Source organism: Frieseomelitta varia, unplaced genomic scaffold, assembly GCF_011392965.1.
Source record: "Frieseomelitta varia isolate USP_RPSP 00005682 unplaced genomic scaffold, Fvar_1.2 scaffold_1024, whole genome shotgun sequence".
Taxonomy (NCBI): Eukaryota; Metazoa; Arthropoda; class Insecta; order Hymenoptera; family Apidae; genus Frieseomelitta; species Frieseomelitta varia.
The window spans coordinates 184,193-202,167 of NW_025108667.1; the positions used below are offsets into that span (position 1 = coordinate 184,193).

General features: G+C 41.3%; 3 protein-coding genes and 1 long non-coding RNA gene across 9 annotated transcripts in view; 1 reads left to right on the forward strand and 3 right to left on the reverse strand.

Moving 5' to 3' along the window:
* Positions 1-8,530, forward strand: part of LOC122527415 — a 17,716-nt gene extending 9,186 nt beyond the window's left edge. The window contains exons 2-3 of the long non-coding RNA XR_006306337.1: positions 494-495; positions 8,520-8,530. This is a non-coding gene — a long non-coding RNA (uncharacterized LOC122527415). The remainder of the gene's footprint in view (positions 1-493; positions 496-8,519) is intronic.
* LOC122527382 overlaps positions 1-12,115 on the reverse strand; it is a 28,303-nt gene extending 16,188 nt beyond the window's left edge. Inside the window, exons 1-2 of one of the 6 annotated variants that reach the window (XM_043651531.1) lie at positions 11,942-12,064; positions 11,244-11,855 (exon numbers count right to left, since the gene is read on the reverse strand). The gene's annotated coding sequence lies outside the window, so the exon portion shown is untranslated. Of the gene's footprint in view, positions 1-10,263; positions 10,357-11,243 lie in introns of all 6 variants that reach the window. The other 5 variants (XM_043651512.1, XM_043651520.1, XM_043651557.1 and 2 more) reach the window with 5 other exon arrangements.
* A 1,823-nt stretch (positions 12,116-13,938) lies between these two features.
* On the reverse strand, positions 13,939-15,460 carry LOC122527370 (gustatory receptor 23a-like). The gene is made up of 3 exons (XM_043651486.1): positions 14,432-15,460; positions 14,210-14,296; positions 13,939-14,096 (listed from the first exon to the last, which is right to left on the reverse strand). The coding sequence occupies exons 1-3, from the start codon at positions 15,458-15,460 to the stop codon at positions 14,022-14,024; spliced, it is 1,191 nt and encodes a 396-aa protein (XP_043507421.1). The 3' UTR covers positions 13,939-14,021.
* A 320-nt stretch (positions 15,461-15,780) lies between these two features.
* LOC122527376 lies at positions 15,781-16,879 on the reverse strand. The gene is made up of 3 exons (XM_043651498.1): positions 16,113-16,879; positions 15,932-16,018; positions 15,781-15,871 (listed from the first exon to the last, which is right to left on the reverse strand). The coding sequence occupies exons 1-3, from the start codon at positions 16,875-16,877 to the stop codon at positions 15,806-15,808; spliced, it is 918 nt and encodes a 305-aa protein (XP_043507433.1). The 5' UTR covers positions 16,878-16,879; the 3' UTR covers positions 15,781-15,805.
* Between the last annotated feature and the right edge of the window lie 1,096 nt (positions 16,880-17,975).

Here is a 17,975-nt window from a genome sequence, read left to right on the forward strand (position 1 = left end):
TAATAATTAAATAATAATAAATAGAACAAATAAAAGAAAGAGAATTTCTTCTGTCAAGCGGACTCTCTTCTCGCAAAGCAATATGTCGAAAACATCGCCGAATGTTCGAGCGTTCTCTATCTAATTCGCGATCAATGAACAATGAGGATGGGGGAAGTCAACGAACCGGATGCAGTTCACCACGATCGAGCAACAATGCCTCGCGACTAGATAACACGGCGGACTCACGTATGCTGTTTCAATTCACGTTACACTGCAATTACTCCGAAATGTATAATAATCACGTGTGCACGCACAGACACATAGACGTGGTACATGCACTTCTTTGTAATAGATAAAGTTTCGATCGTGTCGATAAACGTACGCACGCACGGGACAGTCACTCGCTCCTGTCACTTGCCGCTCACATTGACGTCACGATGATGATTGTTTGCTCCAACACCGTGTGCATCGTTACGTGTGCATGTGCGCGCGAATCAATAGCGACTAATAGCGGTGCGAACGATTTGAAAATAGCTTCGGCGATTTTTCATTGGCGAGAAAGGATTAGGCGAAACTAGGATCGGATGGATCAGTAATAGTACGTATTTCTTGGACACGGATAGGAATTATCATCGTTGTTTCAAGACGTATTTGATTCTGAAGAAACAGGCTTTAACCTATTACGAGAAAAAAGCGAATTTAACATGAGCAACATGATTTCATTTCCGTCGTACGGAGAAAATAGACGACAACTGCTCGATATCTTGTTTATTTATTAGAAACGGACAATCTGCTGCTTGTAGATACACCGCGATACATCATGCTACGATAATTTCACATCGCACAGTTCACTCCGCGAGCTGATAAGTGCAGCGAGCAATATCCAGCGCTTTTTGAAAATGTTTACGGTCGGGGGAATTTTTTTCAAAGGCAAGGTCCGTCCGGCCTCTTCAGCAAGATTAGCCCACTTACATAAATACTCGCGAGGCGAGTCCCTTGCGCATCTATCGCTAAACTTGCGCTCTGTCAATTACATCTGACCCGATTTGCGTCAATCGATTCGACCCAGAACTCGACGCCGGTCTCCGGAGATCAGGGCAGAGACGCACGCGCAAACTTGCTCGGCCAATCTCTGACCAGGCGGAAAGGGACGTGTCCGTAATCCGTCAATAATTCGCTGTCTGATTTTTTTTTCTCGCGATCGCGGACTACCAAATCCGCGTCATCCTCTCAGCACGCGAATACGCGGCGATCGAACGATCGAGATCAACTGTAAGACTGATCGAATTGATTTTTCCAATGGTCTGGTGATAAACGTCACTCGGGAAATGGAACGAAAAATGGAGCTTGGATGGCAAAAATTAATCGACTCGGCGGCTGAAGAGAAGACTTTCAGATTTGATTGGGAAGACTCTGAGACGAAAGATTTGCTCGCGAGAGAGCTCACTGACCGGTTAACCTTGTTCGCCTCTGCGAGTCGCGGAAAAACGAGGTCGCTCGAAAATCTTGGCCGATGATCGTCGAAAATCTAGCGCGAAACGCCTCTGTTCGTCTTTCTCGTCTTTCTCCTCTTCGTCAATAGCAACTTTGCTCCGCAAAGACGTAATCATCTCTGAACTGCGTTTCCCTTTTCGGCCACAACAAAGTCGATAAGCATGTTTTCGCCTGCCGCAATCGAAATCGTACGAGATACATTCGAGTTTTCAACGCCTTTTCAACGTCGATCACCAGTGTGTTTATACGATAACCGTGCGTCTTATCAGCCGCGAGAAGTTTTCGTCGAGGAACTCGACTGGATGTCTAAACCACCTTTCTTTCGAGTGCTTTCAAACGTTTCAAATACGCACGTGTGTCCACAGTGTCGCAGACCTCCCACGCGCTCGAGATACGAGCAGAGATGAGACGGAATTTACGTGGTTATCGTTGGCTTCATTCACCGTGAGATTACGTTTCGCTGCTCGCGGTTGCAACGGACATTTCGAAATGTTGCGGGTATTTATGCAAGTTCAGGGTTTTCGAGGAAACGGAACGCGCAAGCGGAATGTGAACAATTTCGTGTTGAAACAGATTGCTAAACAAGTTGAAAATTGCAGAAAAATCGAACCGAGTACCGGTACGATATTTCGAGACGATGAACGATATATATTTTGAATTGCATCGAAGTAAGAATTGTAGAATGCACGAGAGAGACTGAAACGAGACTCTTTAGCAACGTGTGCGCTCGACGAAAAGGGTATCGAAAGAATTTTAAAACTCGATGGTAAATTCCAATCGCGTTACTTCCTTACGCGCGTTCGAGCGTTCAAGGAATGAGAAGTGTCAGTGAAGTAAGAATTGTTTGATCAATCAGGAGCAACTTTCAGTCAAATATTTCCACAAATGGCAGCCAGTTACGAATCTGTTCCCACAATACTAATAGAGCAAAGTTCGAACATCGCTCGGCTGTCAATTAATTCGCGGATCCCTGTTCAATTCGTCGATATGATTGTATTGGATAAATTATTTCAGGAATGAAAAACGAACGATTTCAGCAGCGACGGAATAAATGAATCGTCTAACATGTGAAAAAAAAAAGGAAAAAAAAAAACAATTACAAGCCACGATGAATGCTACATTGAAATTTCTCGAAATAGAAATTCCCAATGAAGGTATTACCAAATCAATGATTCTCGCGCGTGTTAATTTTTCTCAACTCTCCTCTCCCCTTCAACTTGACCGAGAGCTGTGAAAATGGCGCGCGAGAAAACGAACTTGGAACGGACGGTGTTCCAAGTCGTTAATTAATCGCCGTTTGTTTTTGCCAGTCGCGGATCACGACCCTCGAGCAAATAGTAGTACGTATCGGCTCGAGTACGTGCGCTAGGTGCGCGTGTACGGCAATGAAATCAAGGCCCTCTGAATAACTGCAACTTATTCCACGGAGTTGCAGCAGCGAGTGGCTGCAGTCCTGTAAACAAGTTTCATATTCATACTAGGCATCACGTGGTCCCATCCGCGCGCTCGACCGTATCTACACGCGTATACGTCGTTTGATTTCCCACACCAGGTTGCCAGGAAATCAAGGGACACGATCGCCTCGAACCGCGCGTTTCATTCGGTAGTTTTCACCCGGTAAAAATCGAGAGAACACAGCTATTCGACGAGTCAAGATTGTTGGAATACAACGACTCGACTATTCAGCAGTGTAAGCCCATTGAAAATGGCTTTGTGAGGGGCATCTGTTTTCTGTCTTCTTCCCACTATTTTCTTCAGTTACGGACAGGACCATGCCGAGCAGAAAGTTCAGTTCTTTGCCAGTCCTTGCCGCGTGACTACTTCATTGTATCGCACACTATTTCATTAAATAAATAACCATTCGTTTCTTTTCCACACAGAAGTTTGTTTTATATTTTCACTACATTTCCTACAAAGATTCGCGAGAGTCGATCCTTCCCCGGAAAGAAGCGCTGTGCTGTATCGAACTCTCCTATTTTTCGTTCAGCTTCGACTCGACTTCTTCCTCAGTTTCCTCGCTCCTTCGACCGATGAGAATCGAACCTTCCGTTCGGTTGTAAATTATTAAGGAAGGATGCGTCACTGTACGCGCGATACGCGCAGAGAGATGCGTAGTAGAGGTATTTCTGATTGTTTGCGAAAAGTATCCTTGAATCCGGCCAACTCACCGAGTCGCTAATTTCAACCGCGTAAATATAATTAGATACACCGCTGCCACACTTCGATCCAATTTCGGAAACTCGGTCTGCTTTTTTCTCCTGCCGAGTGACTGTGGACATCACCGACGGGGAACGATTTAAACAAGCTTTCGAGAGTGGTGGAAATTTATTAAAAGACTCGTGAGAACCGTTCCTCCGTTAATTTCCTTTAGTATTCATTGGTAAACGTGACTACACATAACCAAAATATTATTGTACACTCCCGTGCCTTATTGTATAATAGTTAAGGCAAAAATTAACGATTGTTTACTGTTAATGTAGCAATAACTGTAATGTAACAAATTTCTATCTTAAGATTGCGTATGCTCCAGGGCTGGAGCTTTTAATCTAAGAACACTTCACACCGATAAGCTTTTACTCGTTATGCTTTTGTAAATACGTAATACTGTATATACTGGCACAAAATGAACGTCTATTAATAAAAAAAAAAAAAAAATTGGTAACGTGACTCGGTTATTTGTCAAACTCGGTAGTTTCAGAGAAAATTCTAAAAGACAAACGAAAGTGAAGAAAGTAGCGATTAAAATAGACGAGCGAAAAATCTATCACTGAGTTTAGTATTCGTTGTTTATTGTTTATAGCTCGTGTAGCTTAACGTGTTTCAGTGTTAAGGAAATTTACGACTAGCAGTTAAAGTTACAGTGAAAATAACCTGAGGTAGCCTAAATATCAACTGGAAGCCATCCTTAGGCCGCAAGGCAAGAGAATTATGTATAATAAAAACAAAATGAAAACAAAACAAATTCCACATCGAAGGACAACGAAGACTCGAAGAGAATACAAGATTGTTGCGAGATCTACGACCACGGTCGAGAAATTCCCTCTGAACAGAGCTTCGTCCATTTTCTTTTTTCTTCTCTCCTTTTTTTCGCCGAAGCAACGAAAAACGCGTGCATAGCTAAGTATAGGCAGCCATGTGCGTGCCAGACGGCTGACCGATCGTCGAGGTGTCAAGGCCAAGCACAGACGAGCACAGTTTTCGCAGGTGGACGGAAGAGTCATCGACCTGGTTCGCGCATACGTGCGCGATGGCGTCCGGATCACGGCACATGGCGGCGTGCGTGAAATTCGCGCGGCAGGACGGTTTCGATCGATGTGCCGACGAAACCGGGCGAGGTAAACGTCCGTTGCGGGACGCTAACGTTCTCGATTATGGGCCTGTGCACTCTTGAAACCGCGTGCGAAGCGTGACGCAACTGAACGAGAGAGAAATATTTGGCACGCGACACGGAAACCTCGGCGCGTGGCACAGACACGAACGGATAAATAGCTGAATAAGACACGTAGAACGACGACGAGATACCCCTCCTGCCTATGGCAGTGCACGAGCAGACGTGCATTATTTTCGTCGGTACGCCGGCGAAGGACGCCGATCGTTCTTATTTATTTCTTTGTTTCAACAAATTCCCCCTTTGGCAATTTCAGTCTCTCGTCGTTCTCGTCTAACAAGTGTTGATACTCTCAATTCCGCACGTTGGATACGACGAAACGGCGTGGCAAAACAAGTACACGTACACGAATAATACGGACAATAGCGTCGAGAAATTTAGAAATAGTGGAAGCGATTTTTGCCAGCGTCTGCGAACGTAATTGTGAAAGGAGAGATGGCGAAATATCAAAATGTATCTGTTTAAAGAAACAATTGCAAGAAAAATTAATCTGTTCCGTATCAAACTTCTACAATACTTGCGGATTTTATAAACGTAATGATAGGAATTTCGAGACTAGATTTTGAGTAGTAAATCTCGCGTAAAGATGTTCCGTACAGCACGGTGCTCTTTGTTTTGATCGGCACTTCAGCCAAGAAAAATAAAAGCCAATCAATTCTTGATACTCGTGGAATATATTTCGCATCAGCGTGGAAAGAAGTATTATTAGATATCAATCATGTTGCAAGGTCCCGACCTTGCTTCCAGGAAAATTCCGAGATCTCTACTTTATTCTGAGAGAAAAAACGAATCACAAGATCTCTATTTTGTTTATTCATAAATGTTGAGCAAAGTCAAGATCTCCGCATCTCGTTTCTCGAGGTAGGTAATAAATTTCAATAATTTCTACAACGACGAATTACCAAGATATTTAACTCATTTGTAAAAAAAAATACAACGCACACGTAAAACTCGATACACGACCATTCTAGGAAAACAATAAAACGAATCTTCGATTCATTCGTATACGGAGAAGAAGAAATTGCACAACCCCTGCTCTCTTATTCTCGGCGAGGAATTTCAATACGACATTTCAGATTCCGAGATTTCAAGAGCTTGTTTGTTTCTGCGCTGAATTTAAACTACATTCGTCACGGTTTACGCAAGTCATTCATCCTCATTCGGACGTCAACGGGGGAAAGGATCATTCCGCGAAGCGATCAACCGCGAAACCGCGGCGTCAAGTGAGACAATAATTGCGATAGCGGATACGCAATTTAATAACGATCATCGTTTCGCGCCCAGCCGCTGGCCACACTAATGAACAACTCTAACCAACCAACCAACCGACCGACTGCCGCCGCCAACTATAGTAACGACACACAGCGTGGCTATAAAAAGTACATGCGCTTCTTCGGCGTCGTAATCAGCCAAAGAAAACGTGCACGCCGTCCCTGACACGCGAGTCTCTCTAGAGTACGCTTTTCGACGCGTCTCACCGCCACAATCGGAGCCGTTTTACGTACGTACGTACATCAGAGTACGTATATACCGGACACGCGCGCGCGCAAAATGTATCCATGTTCACGTGTGTATATATAGAAATCGGATCTATGACCTGTAACGCAGAGAGTTGCACCATCGAGCACGCAGCTTGCGCGCTTTCGTCGTCTACACGAAACGACGTGCACCAGCAGCTGATCTGACGTCGCGACGTCATCGTCAATTGGTCGCGATGCACGCCGTCTCCAAGTTCGAGAGTTGAAAAGAAAAACTCACTCAACCTCGCAAAGTCGCCGATCTTTCCACGCATGACGCAAACTGTCCGCCGTACTTCACAAGATTCGCGACTTGGTCGTCACTTGGGCCACAATCTAATCGGCGAAACGATTATTTCGATATAGTTTGCGTATTTGTGGACATCGTTATGTTGTGAAACGAGGTCTTTCAAAGTCTAGAAAAATAGGCTATTTTTGATCGTATTTCGAGGCGAGCGCGTTCGATCTTTCTTACTGTGTTCTAGCTTCTGCGAGAGCGTAACAAAACTTTTTATTCATTTTTCTTCCTTTCCCGCGGATATCAAGTACAAAGCATACAGATCGAAGAACGATCCTGACTGTCGTAATTGATTTTTTTTCGCAAAATACACTTAGATGCGTGCATTGAATACACAGGGTTATTGGTTCTTTAATTGGAAGAAGAGTCATATACGCAACTGATTTCCACTTAAACCTAATTCTGAATCTGTTACTAACAACTACGTGGCTACAGGCGTGCCAATGATTCACGATTGAGCGTTGCATTCAGAATACAAAATTGCAAATTGAAATTGAAATATTTGGCGCTTCTGATCGATCGTTCGCGGAAACATTTGCTTTCTGAGAATCAATTTTGTTGGAAAAATCAGAAACATTTGCAAAAACATAGCAGAAACGTGTCTTTCAATTTTGAACCGATTCGTCTCGAATCTCGCGGAGCTGAAGGAGCCGGATAGTCAAAATGAGATAGTATCGTTCGTAAACAGCAAAGTGTCGGCCTGATCATGTCCGTTGCTATTAATTTCATCAGCCATCAAATGATTCGCATTTCTATCAAGAGCAATTCGCTCGTGTCACAATTCTCTATTTCCACGGACTCCTTTATCGCCGCCTGTCACATTGTTTACGCATGTAAAAGAGACTTTTGACTTTGATATTTCGATCGCAGACACTGCCTCCACGGAAATTATTCAGGAAATGTGACTTGCATTTTCTTGTCACTCTATTTGCCAATCCAGATAAACGCCAGCGCATGCCAACGATATTCTATTTATCTATGGTGCGCGCGAATTAACAGTCCATAATAAACCACTTCATAAATTTTCCGACTGTTCCGTTTCGTTGCTCAACCGTTCCAAGGAATCAACGGCGCTCCGTTTCGTCGCTATTTCGAATATTTCGACGAGCTTGAAAATGGTTTTCGGAAACCAGAGAAAGCGTGGAATAAATTCACCGGTCGCGCGTTCCACAACTTTTCCGCGATTCTTCTCTGCGTTTCCTTTTTTTTTTTTTTCTTTTTTCTAAGATTTCCTTTTTCTTTCATTTCATCGCCAGGGAACACGCGATTAGTATTAGTTCCAACTAAAATGGAATTTCTACGGTAATCATCTCTTACGTATATGATTCTGTGAGTTCAGGGAAATCCGCTCGTTTAGAATTTAGCAGTAAAAGGCGCATCGCCTCGGCGCCACTAAGCAATCACGACAGGTTTGATTCACATTTCCTGCCGCGGAATTCCGTCTTCCTTGCTTTGTTGCTCTTCCTGGCAAAGAGAGGCATCAACGTGGAAAAAATAGCATCGTCATAGTTGGCGTTATCGTCATCGACCAGTGAGTTACTGAACGCCACTCTGAAAGTAACCTCATTCGAGAAAGTCGTCATTTATGGTCGCAGGAATAGCAATGAACCTACTCTACGTCGATCTATCGATGTGGAATACCACATGATTACGCGGGGGAGGGGAAAATCACGTGAAATTCGAACATTGCATTATTGAATCGCGTTACGAACGAGATAACTGACGACAAGTTCGAGGAATCTATGCATAAACAAGAAGCACTTTGGAAAACCCAATTACGATGTAACGGCCGTTCCGTTCTGATGGAACACGACGATAAATAAAGCGGTCAGTTCTCGAGATGAAATTTTCGCACGAAAAGGAGAGGAAGATACTCTCTCGGTTTGTCTTCTTCAGACGGCAGGAATGGCGCGAGTTCGACTCCATCTTTGCGATGCAACGATGCCACAAAGACTGTGACCTCTTGCACTTGAAGAGCTGTACATACGTATGCGGAGAGCTGTTCAAGGATTCAACAGCCAAGCCTCGTGTTCCAATCAATTCTTTGCATCGGTATTACGCGTTAATACTTATTTGATATGTTTTTCTCTCTAAACACAAAGCGACGTCGAAGGCCACGGTATCGCCAACGGTGGCTTAACTGTTACACGCTCCGTGTAGATGATCCAGTTGCTTGTTCGTTATTTAAGTCGTAAACATCGTAAACATCAGCAAATTGTAAATGCAAAATTGGTTTTCGTGAAAGGAGGCAAAAAGAAGAAAAGAAAATGAGAATTTTCCTTTCCTCGATGGAGTTATAAAATATCTAGTTCCCGCGGAAACGAACTGGATGCAGGAAAATTTATGATTTTCATGGTTAGAGGTCGGTATTAGCACTATGCTTTTGAAAAATGAGTCATAAGTGATCCAAGAATATCACTGATATCGTAATCAGTAAAAGTCTCTCGTGTCGCAATAAACTCTCGATGACTTGAAAACACATTGCCATTGCGTTCAGCGAGACCGGTAGAACACATTAGGATTATTTTCACAACAAAACACTCGAGGATGATCCACCGTTGAAGGCGTTGAAGGCTTTGAAGGCTTTTCGAAAGGCTTTTCGTCCAATTACGTAACAATAAAATCGATCTTCTATCAAAATAATCAATCGGGAACATAATAAAAAGCAACGGGCAGCGCGACGCACGCTTGTGATATGACTTTCATAATCGCAAGTTGTTTGTAAACATTACGGAGTTCATTACATAACTATCAAGTTAAATATCGCTAGAACAAAGCTTACCTAACCAGCCTCTGCGAAATTGGGTTAACTGGTCGATCAAACGAGCGCACCTCCCTCCCATACTCGCCGGCTGAGAACGGACGAAATCAGTTTCTAGGAAAACAATTTTTAACAACGACGCAGTCGTTAAGGCGAGGAAGATTAAATCTCGACACGTTTCGAGAAATTGAAAATAGAATTCTGGATTGGTCTTTTTTCTTTTTTTCACTAAAACGACGAGCATTGAAACGAACGCAACTTCGACTAACCAAGCTGGCTCGGTTTTGCAAGAAATCCTCCAATGGAAGTCGAGGCGAGACGACGCCGTGCGGCCAGCTACTACGAGCAAACAAGTTTTTTTTGCAAATCATTCACTCTACTATTACAAAAGTTTACTCGTATCTAGCGGAGCACCGTGACAATGACTATCGCAAGCAAGGCCGGCCGATTCTAGCCGGGAGAGACTAGCCAAGAAACGCCGCGAGAAAGAGAGGGGACGCAAGTTGTAGCAAGGTCGCGGAATTGATAGAGAAGGCGAGAGAAAAAGTCACCGATTCTCGGACAAGGAGAGTATCGAATTTTATTCACGGACGCGGCCGAGTCCGCATTCCCTGCTAGAGGAAATTCTGAATCAACGGCAACGAGTCCGGCTCTTTATTTTTACGGTTAGCCGTGTGGCCACAGCGAACGCCTTGTGGAAGTGTAACCATGAAACAATCGTCCAAAGTAAAGTCTACACCGGTAATTTTTCTCCTTCCTTCTCTCTCTCTCTCTCTCTCTCTCTCTCTCTCTCTCTCTCTCTCTCTCTTTGGTTAATAGTTACTTAGTATGTGTTCCAAAGTTCTCACGTTCCTCTTCCTCGTTCTTTTTCCACGCACAGTCTCGTGGGAAACAGAAACTTCATTGTCTTCCTTTTCTTTGTTTTCATAAACATACAAGGAATTTAGATGAGAATTGAACACGAGATTTTCGTGTTGGGCTATTCCAATTTCCGGTTCAACGTACTGATTTTTAAAAACGATACTCGAAACTATCTTCCGATGAATAATCGAAAATTGAAACTTGGTTTCGATCGAATTGCTCGTGGTGTCGAGTGACTCTTGATTTACAAAGAGGAGAAACCATTAAAAGATTTAAACGATTAATAGTACGCGAGGTTTACACTGGCAGAGAAGCTTTAAACTGTTGAAATCTAGGTAAATCTAGGTCGCCTGTCTAGACAAAGTGTTACGTTTGATTTTACGTGGACACAGAGATGAACGAAAAAAAAAGAAAAGGACAGAATGGAACTGCGATGGTTTTCTGTGAACGCGTCCTACGACGTCACGGCTATCGGACGAAAATATTTGCCTTCCAGATATACAGACGACGCACAGGCTAACTTGCAAAACATCTTTGTCTGAATCGTGGAACAAATACGCGGTTGTGTATTGGTAATCGGCGTTGTTGACGCGAAATCTTATCGATCATCTGCAAAACCAGCGAAATTCACGCGTCGATAACGCATTGTTTTGAAAAGAAAAGTCGTTCAATGACTAAAGATCGTCTGTTTAACGGACTAATCTTTCCAGCCCATAAATTACTCGTTAATTCTTTCCAGTTCGTTTGGGCGAGTCCAAAGAGTCGTTCTACAAGCAGAGAATCGTTTCTTTTTTTATTCGGAATCTAAACCTAACCTAAACTTACTCGGCCGTTCATTCCGTGGTCGATACGGCGTCGATTCTATGGACTAGCGCGAGACGAAACATCACGAACGTCGTTGCACGTTGAGTGAATCAAATGATAAACGTGTGCGGTACTTACTTCATCACGTAGGAACGAAGCTCGCAATTCTCCTGCTCGTCCTCGCTTATTCTCGCTCGAGGAAACCCATCAAACAGTTAAGAACACATGGTATCGCATAAACGCGCGCGCGAAATACCACTATATATACATATATACATATATATATCGTGTGTACGCTTATGGCTTTATCCGTGGCATGCAAGCGGGGAACATCGCACAATACCCGCGTCTACGTACAACGTATCAATGAAACGTTACATTTTCCCCACTATCGATGTCCTACAGAATTCCGACAGCCGTGTTTCCAACTTTTCTGCGTACGTTTTTATCTAATCGCTCCGGCACTCCGTCGTGCCGGTCACTACTTTTTCTGGGTCAACACTTATTACATAAAACTTTCCTCACTCTCTGTCGTCGTCGTCGTCGTCGTCGCCGTTGTCGTTGTCGACTAACGTCTTCTCACAACATTCGAACAGTCGAAAAAATTGCAACAGCGTCGAAGCGAGACTGATCGATGAAAAACGACCCCTAAAACTCGTGTGGTCTCGTCTTGTTCAGTACGGATCGTCGACACGCGCGACAATGACAATTTTGGTCAAACCGTATCGATCTCATCGCTCGTCCGATTAACTAATAAATAAAAAAAAAAAAGATAAAGAATAGCAACAATATTGGCGCATCAGCAGGGAGCAACAACAACCTACCAACAAACTCACCGCGCGGCTGTTGGCGCAACACTGAACAACTGCGTATCGGTCATAATTAACGGCGCCTCGGAGCGCGCGATGACTCGCGCAGTCGCGTGATCGCCTACACGACAAATCGGCCGCCTGTTTACCGCCAGAATTAGACAAAAGAACGGAGCTTCGTCGTTTAAAAGGCCGATTGGCTTAACAGGGGTTCAATTCCATAACGGGTCGGGCAACCCTTGCCCGATATCTCCTCATTTTCGTGACCTCTGATATCTCTGTGACGATGAACGACGATGACGACACGTGGTTTTCCGCGAGCGTGGTTGACAGTGGCAATTTAAATTCTGTAGACATCTGTTTGATGAAACGCGAGATTTCAATTTCTGCGCGACCTGAACCCTTTGCATCAAATGGATTTACACTGAGATTTTTCACTGGTGAGAAATTGGCAAACTTTAGACAGTTATCGATGGGCGAAAGTGTTCTCTTTGTCTCGTGCAACGTATTTTCGTTCTCTCGTACGGATCGAAAACAACGGATGACGAATAACAAGAGTCTCATTGTGACATATAGAGAGGAATGGTAAATTTGAAGAGTCACAGCAGATTGTTTGCGCAGCTCATGTTGTTCAATTTGAGCGAGAAGCGGAGATAATGTTGCCTCGATCGAAAATACGTGGAATGAATTTGTTTCTTCTCTCTTTTTTTTTTTTTCTTTTTTGTGGCAGTGTCAAAGCCCCCTCTTTTTACTAGAAATCCCATACGCATCACGTAATGCAAAAATATATATTGAAGAACTTCAATTATCAATAGATTCAATGCTGTTTTACATAACAAACAACGAAATATGTAGATACTTGATACCCGCTTAACTACATATTTGAACACCTAGCGTGGAATAACAAATCGTCAAATGTCAAACTTTCATAACAAATCGTTCGAACGTTTCACGATATTAATGTCACCGATACGTGATAGCATTTAACTGAAAGTATCTCCTACCACCTCCGCGTATTATCTCTGGTCGCGACATTAACCTTGAGGAGAATGGATTGACTCGACTCCACCCCGCAATGTGTCGAATGAAACTGACATTTCTCCTTCGGGTACGCCGGCACGTGCGCCTTGTTCTCCTAACAACGATTAAAATTGAAATCGCCGGTTCATTTCCATGGAATCTCGAGATTCAACGAATGAAAACAAGATATTTCATCACGTGCGTACGTATGCAGAATAGAAAACAACCAGACGAGTGTACAGCTTGCTCGTAATTCACTCTGTTCGATGACAGCGTAAGAGAAAATGAGAGAAGGAACGATCCGCAATTTCCATGGATCGCGTGATCCTTTATCGTAAATCTGTTGCGATTGTTAATCCTGTTGCTCCATCGCTAGAACGATAACGAGACGAGTTTAGAGTTGAAAAATTACGTCGTAACGAAGGACGAACGAGATCTACATTTGAGATCCTGTTTGTTCAGAAAAACAGAGTCAATGTCGCCGTTAGATCCATTAGGTCCATTGTCAGGGGTGCGTCGTCAAAGATAAATACAAATTGATCGCGTGTTGTATCGTTAAGCTGCTCTGAAGTTGCTAAAACGCTTTGCGATGATTATACGCTTTGCAATTTCATTCTCCGTGGCTCGTCGAGATCGAGATCTGGAACGAAAGAGCAACGCTTCTGTCACAATTACCCCGAATCCATCTTAAAGTCGAAACGATATTTTTTACTAGATTAAAACTTTCTTTCCATAAAAATAAACTAGGCATCGAAATTTCGATGTAACGAAAGAAACTGGCACTAAGTAAGTGCCCGATTGAAAGCAAAATCTACTATATTATCGCGAATCAAAAGAAAAGTGTTGCACGATTACCCTGCAATGTTCCATTACGATTACCAGTTTCGTTTAAATTTCGTCGCTTTATTGATCACACTTGTGCACACGCATTATCATTTATAAATAACCAAGTGCATGCAGAAACTGTTACAGGTGTCTGCGCATAGAAACAGCGTGTTGCCACTCAGAAGACTGCCAAAGAATCAATAGAGAACACACGCGCCCCACAGAATCTCGTCACATTGGAGATCTCGCTCTCTCGTTGTGGTTAGAAAGCGCATATAAAGTAGTTTAAGAAAAATTGAAGCAGAATGACGACGTACATCGTAATACCACTGATGATCTACAAGAATAGAATCGGTTTGTTTTCAGGGTTAAAAAATTTCCTTTCGAGCGGAAAACGATTGATGAATTGATATTCGCGAACAGAAATTTCACGGTAATTTAACGTCTTACCTGTGCCAAAAATGATGCGTTCATGTCGAAAGTTCTTGCTTCAAATACGTTTCTCCTGTGCATTATTTGCAAAGAAAACAGCTCGACCTGCAATTTCGCGATTAATAAATACAACAATTAGAAAAGATAGCTGTCTGACCAACCGGTCTGTAATAGACTGGAATTCAAAATTTCTAGTCTAGTAATAATTAATCAGCAATATTATTATCGTTCAAGCGTTACCTCGCGTTGCACCAATGGATCGCTCGTATTACTGAAAACATCGTATAGAGTTGTCTTTATCTTCTTCGCTCGATTCGTCGTTGCTTCACATGCCCAAATCATCATCGCAAACTTAGAAAAATAAAAAGCGACCAACAACAGGTACTCCATAATCCAGTATGGTTTGTCAGATTCCTTGTATATAGAAACTATATAAAAATACAGATTGAATGTGACCGAGATGAACGTACTGATTGTCACAATTATAATGTGTATCATGAACGTATTGTTCACTAATTCAATTATATCGCTGATCTCCAAATGTTTCTTCTCGAAGTTCTTCAGTTTCATTACCAATAAGTTTGGAGATCCATGATGGATAAAAGTCTGCGTCCATACATCGTCATTGATTGCAAGCTTTCTCATTTGTTGAATACATTCGTCGATTTTGGTCAAACAAGCTCTTAGAACGCACACGCAGTTCATGTATAGCATGTCTATCGAAAAGTTAACCATGATTATGTATAAGCAGTAAAAATTCCGCAGAGTCAGCCAAATGTTTTGCTGGAAACAATTTGGTATATGACTGACGAGAAACAGGAAACCTAAAATGTCCTTGGGGTGAATCAGTTTAGCTAAGTCTTTAAAATCGTTTGCAGATAATATCGAGCTAATCTTCGACAAGCTTTGGATCACCGACAATCGGGCAACAGTTAACATATACATCACTAAAATCACTGTCCCATCCAAAAAATAGAACAAGTTCATACAAATCATCCTTGGAATGCTGTAGTCCAACTTCCTGGTAACATTTATTTCGTACACCACGGCGAACAACGAGAGCACGTAGATGAACATCATAGACGTGAAAAGAGCGAAACGACTTTTGCAAAGTGAATATACTGGCGGTTCGTACTTGTAAGGAAAATTTCCAAGTAGCCAGCAGACGAAGAAGCAGGGATGCATCAATGAATTAAAGTCCGTTGCTTTCAAAAATATCCATGTTCTATGTTTCTTCAATTTCTTGACTTTCGCCGTATTTTTAAACATCGTAGAAATTCGTTAGCGAAAGAACTTGTTAGCTGTGAATGTAGGTGAACTACTATTTTTCATAAACGATTGTGTCTAAGACGAAAGCACTTTGGATAATCGTATTCGATCGTCAAAACGCAAAAAAAGAAAAAAAGGTGCAATTCAATAATGAAACATGGGTTTAAATAAATAATACTAAACTGCTACTTTGTCACGCGATGAAGATGCTTTTAACATGATTAAATACGGCACTTTATTACGAGAAAAAAATGAATCAATTTTTCCAATTCTTTCAAACCAATGGTCTCTTAAATATATATTTCATCCCTTAGCGCAGGAATCTCATTTAACCGAAGCTTTATTTCAACAAGGTTCAATGAATAAGAATTGTATTAATATTAACAGAAAGGTGGCAATACCGCATGACATCTGTAAAAAATATTTGTTAATGATAGTTGACCTTTCTAATTGAACTCTATGTTAATTTACCTTTGTTAAAAAGGTCGCATCAATTACCAGTCCTTTCATCGCGAACGTGGCGCCTTTTTGCAATACTTGCAATGAAAACAACTCCAGCTAGAATCAAATACATTAATACAAATTGAAATTCTCATAATTCAGAATCTATATGACATAAATCATCGATGATAAATTAATCGTTTCATCTTACCTCCGTTGTCACCTGTTCGTCAAAAGTATGTACAAGAACTTGATGAATGTTGGAGCCAATTTTCCTTATTTGACTCTTGGTAATTTCAATGATTGAAATTATGACGACTATGTGCGCAGTATAAAAAATTGCGTAGCAAAGTACAGAAATGAACGATTCAGAAAACAACGTTTCGAACGTTCCAGAATACAATGCTACAAACTTATAAATGTTGAATGTAACATCGACAAAGTACAATGATAGTACCGATTCGATTTGCGTGCTACACGAGTCGTTTAGTAGCTGAACGACTTCACTCATCTCTAAATGTTGTTTCTTAAGGGTCCTAAGCTTCGTCAACAGCATTGGATTCTTCTGCATGTGATAGACTCTCCTAAGTAGATGAGGCTCGTCGTTGATCAAAATTTCCTTCACTTTCACCAGAGAATCATTTATATACTTGAAACAGATATTTAGCACGTACACATTGTTCATATACAAGATAATTAGCATAAACGGACCGACGAAATTGCACCAACACATGAAACGAAGAATATGATCTTTTTCGACAATGCGCGGAAAGAATATTAGCAATGGTGTCAAAAGCAATGTATCTTTGATGAAAATGTTTCTAGCTATTTCGCGAAAAATTTCTGGAGATACTACACAAGAAACGTTCGAGATACGATTAATCGCCTGAATCACTAATCGACTTTTAACATAAGCCGAGATGAATATCATGGAGCCAAAAGACATTAATAGATTTGAATGCAATGTGAATGACATATCCGCCTTATCTGCATTAATAACAAAATTAATCGTGTACAGGCAATAAAATATGCAGAGCAAATAAATGATTGTGGAGATTGTGGAGAAAATGAAATATAATTTCGAATATACAAATTTCGATGATTCAATTCTGAATGGTAAGAATCCCACGAAACGATTGAGGAAAGCACTGATATATATTACCGACGCGTAACTTCTGAAACATGGCAACGACAACCAGAATTTACGTTTTCTGGCAGATCCTTTCTCGAGTTTCTCGAGTTTCGATGATTGATTAAACATTTCGAAAACTTGAGGCAGAACGATATAATTTTAAGTAGTTTCTCTACGTTGTTGTTCAGGTTCTTCGCAAAAAAAAAAGGTAAAACTTTATTCGTACGAAAGTTACGTTTGCCTTCGAGATCGTGTTTTATACTGTCCAGAATGAGAGATATTCTCCCACTATAACAAGTATAAATATTATCGTTTGTTGAATAATAGTGGAATATAATCATTTCTACGCGAATCTAATTCGACCATCTAAACCGAAAGTAAAGTACAACGTATTAACGAAAGGAGTCGAAAGAGTATTATCTTGATTAAAATTGATCGATGAAAGCAATTCATGACGCGCTACTTTATCGATTTTACTTCTTACTTCTTATTCCAACGTAAATTGTTATTGAAAGTACCTTGCTTAAAATAACAACGTTTCCAAGAAAAAGTTAAAACATTCAGAATAATTATTTTAGTAATTGATTATATACACTAATCCGCGAAAGTATTTGGACACTCGACGAAAACTTGTCAATATTTTAAACTCTTATAACTTCATGAATATTAGAGTTACGCGATGAAAATTCGAATATTAGAATTTTTTAAATTTCTGTCGTTTAATCCTAACATTCAACGTTCAATAAATTGGCGAAAGCAAAATTGTACAGCAAAATTTAAAAGATCATTTTAAAGGAAATTTTAATCTTCAAGATTAATCATTAACAAAATTTTTCAGTCTTTTCTTCAGACATTAGAATTTTTACAATTTTTTTGACAAAAAGTACTCCGATTGTTCCATAATGTCAGAATATCATGTTTTAAAACAACTCCAAGTGGATT

Coding starts and splice junctions, on each gene's coding strand:
- LOC122527370 (XM_043651486.1), bottom strand. CDS start 15,460: ATGTTTAAAAATACGGCGAAAGTCAAGAAATTGAAGAAACATAGAACA. Junction 14,297..14,431: donor ATCCATTGGTGCAACGCGAG/GTAACGCTTGAA, acceptor GCGAAATTGCAG/GTCGAGCTGTTTTCTTTGCA. Junction 14,097..14,209: donor ACGCATCATTTTTGGCACAG/GTAAGACGTTAA, acceptor CTATTCTTGTAG/ATCATCAGTGGTATTACGAT.
- LOC122527376 (XM_043651498.1), bottom strand. CDS start 16,877: ATGTCATTCACATTGCATTCAAATCTATTAATGTCTTTTGGCTCCATG. Junction 16,019..16,112: donor ACGAACAGGTGACAACGGAG/GTAAGATGAAAC, acceptor ATTTGATTCTAG/CTGGAGTTGTTTTCATTGCA. Junction 15,872..15,931: donor ATGCGACCTTTTTAACAAAG/GTAAATTAACAT, acceptor TATTTTTTACAG/ATGTCATGCGGTATTGCCAC.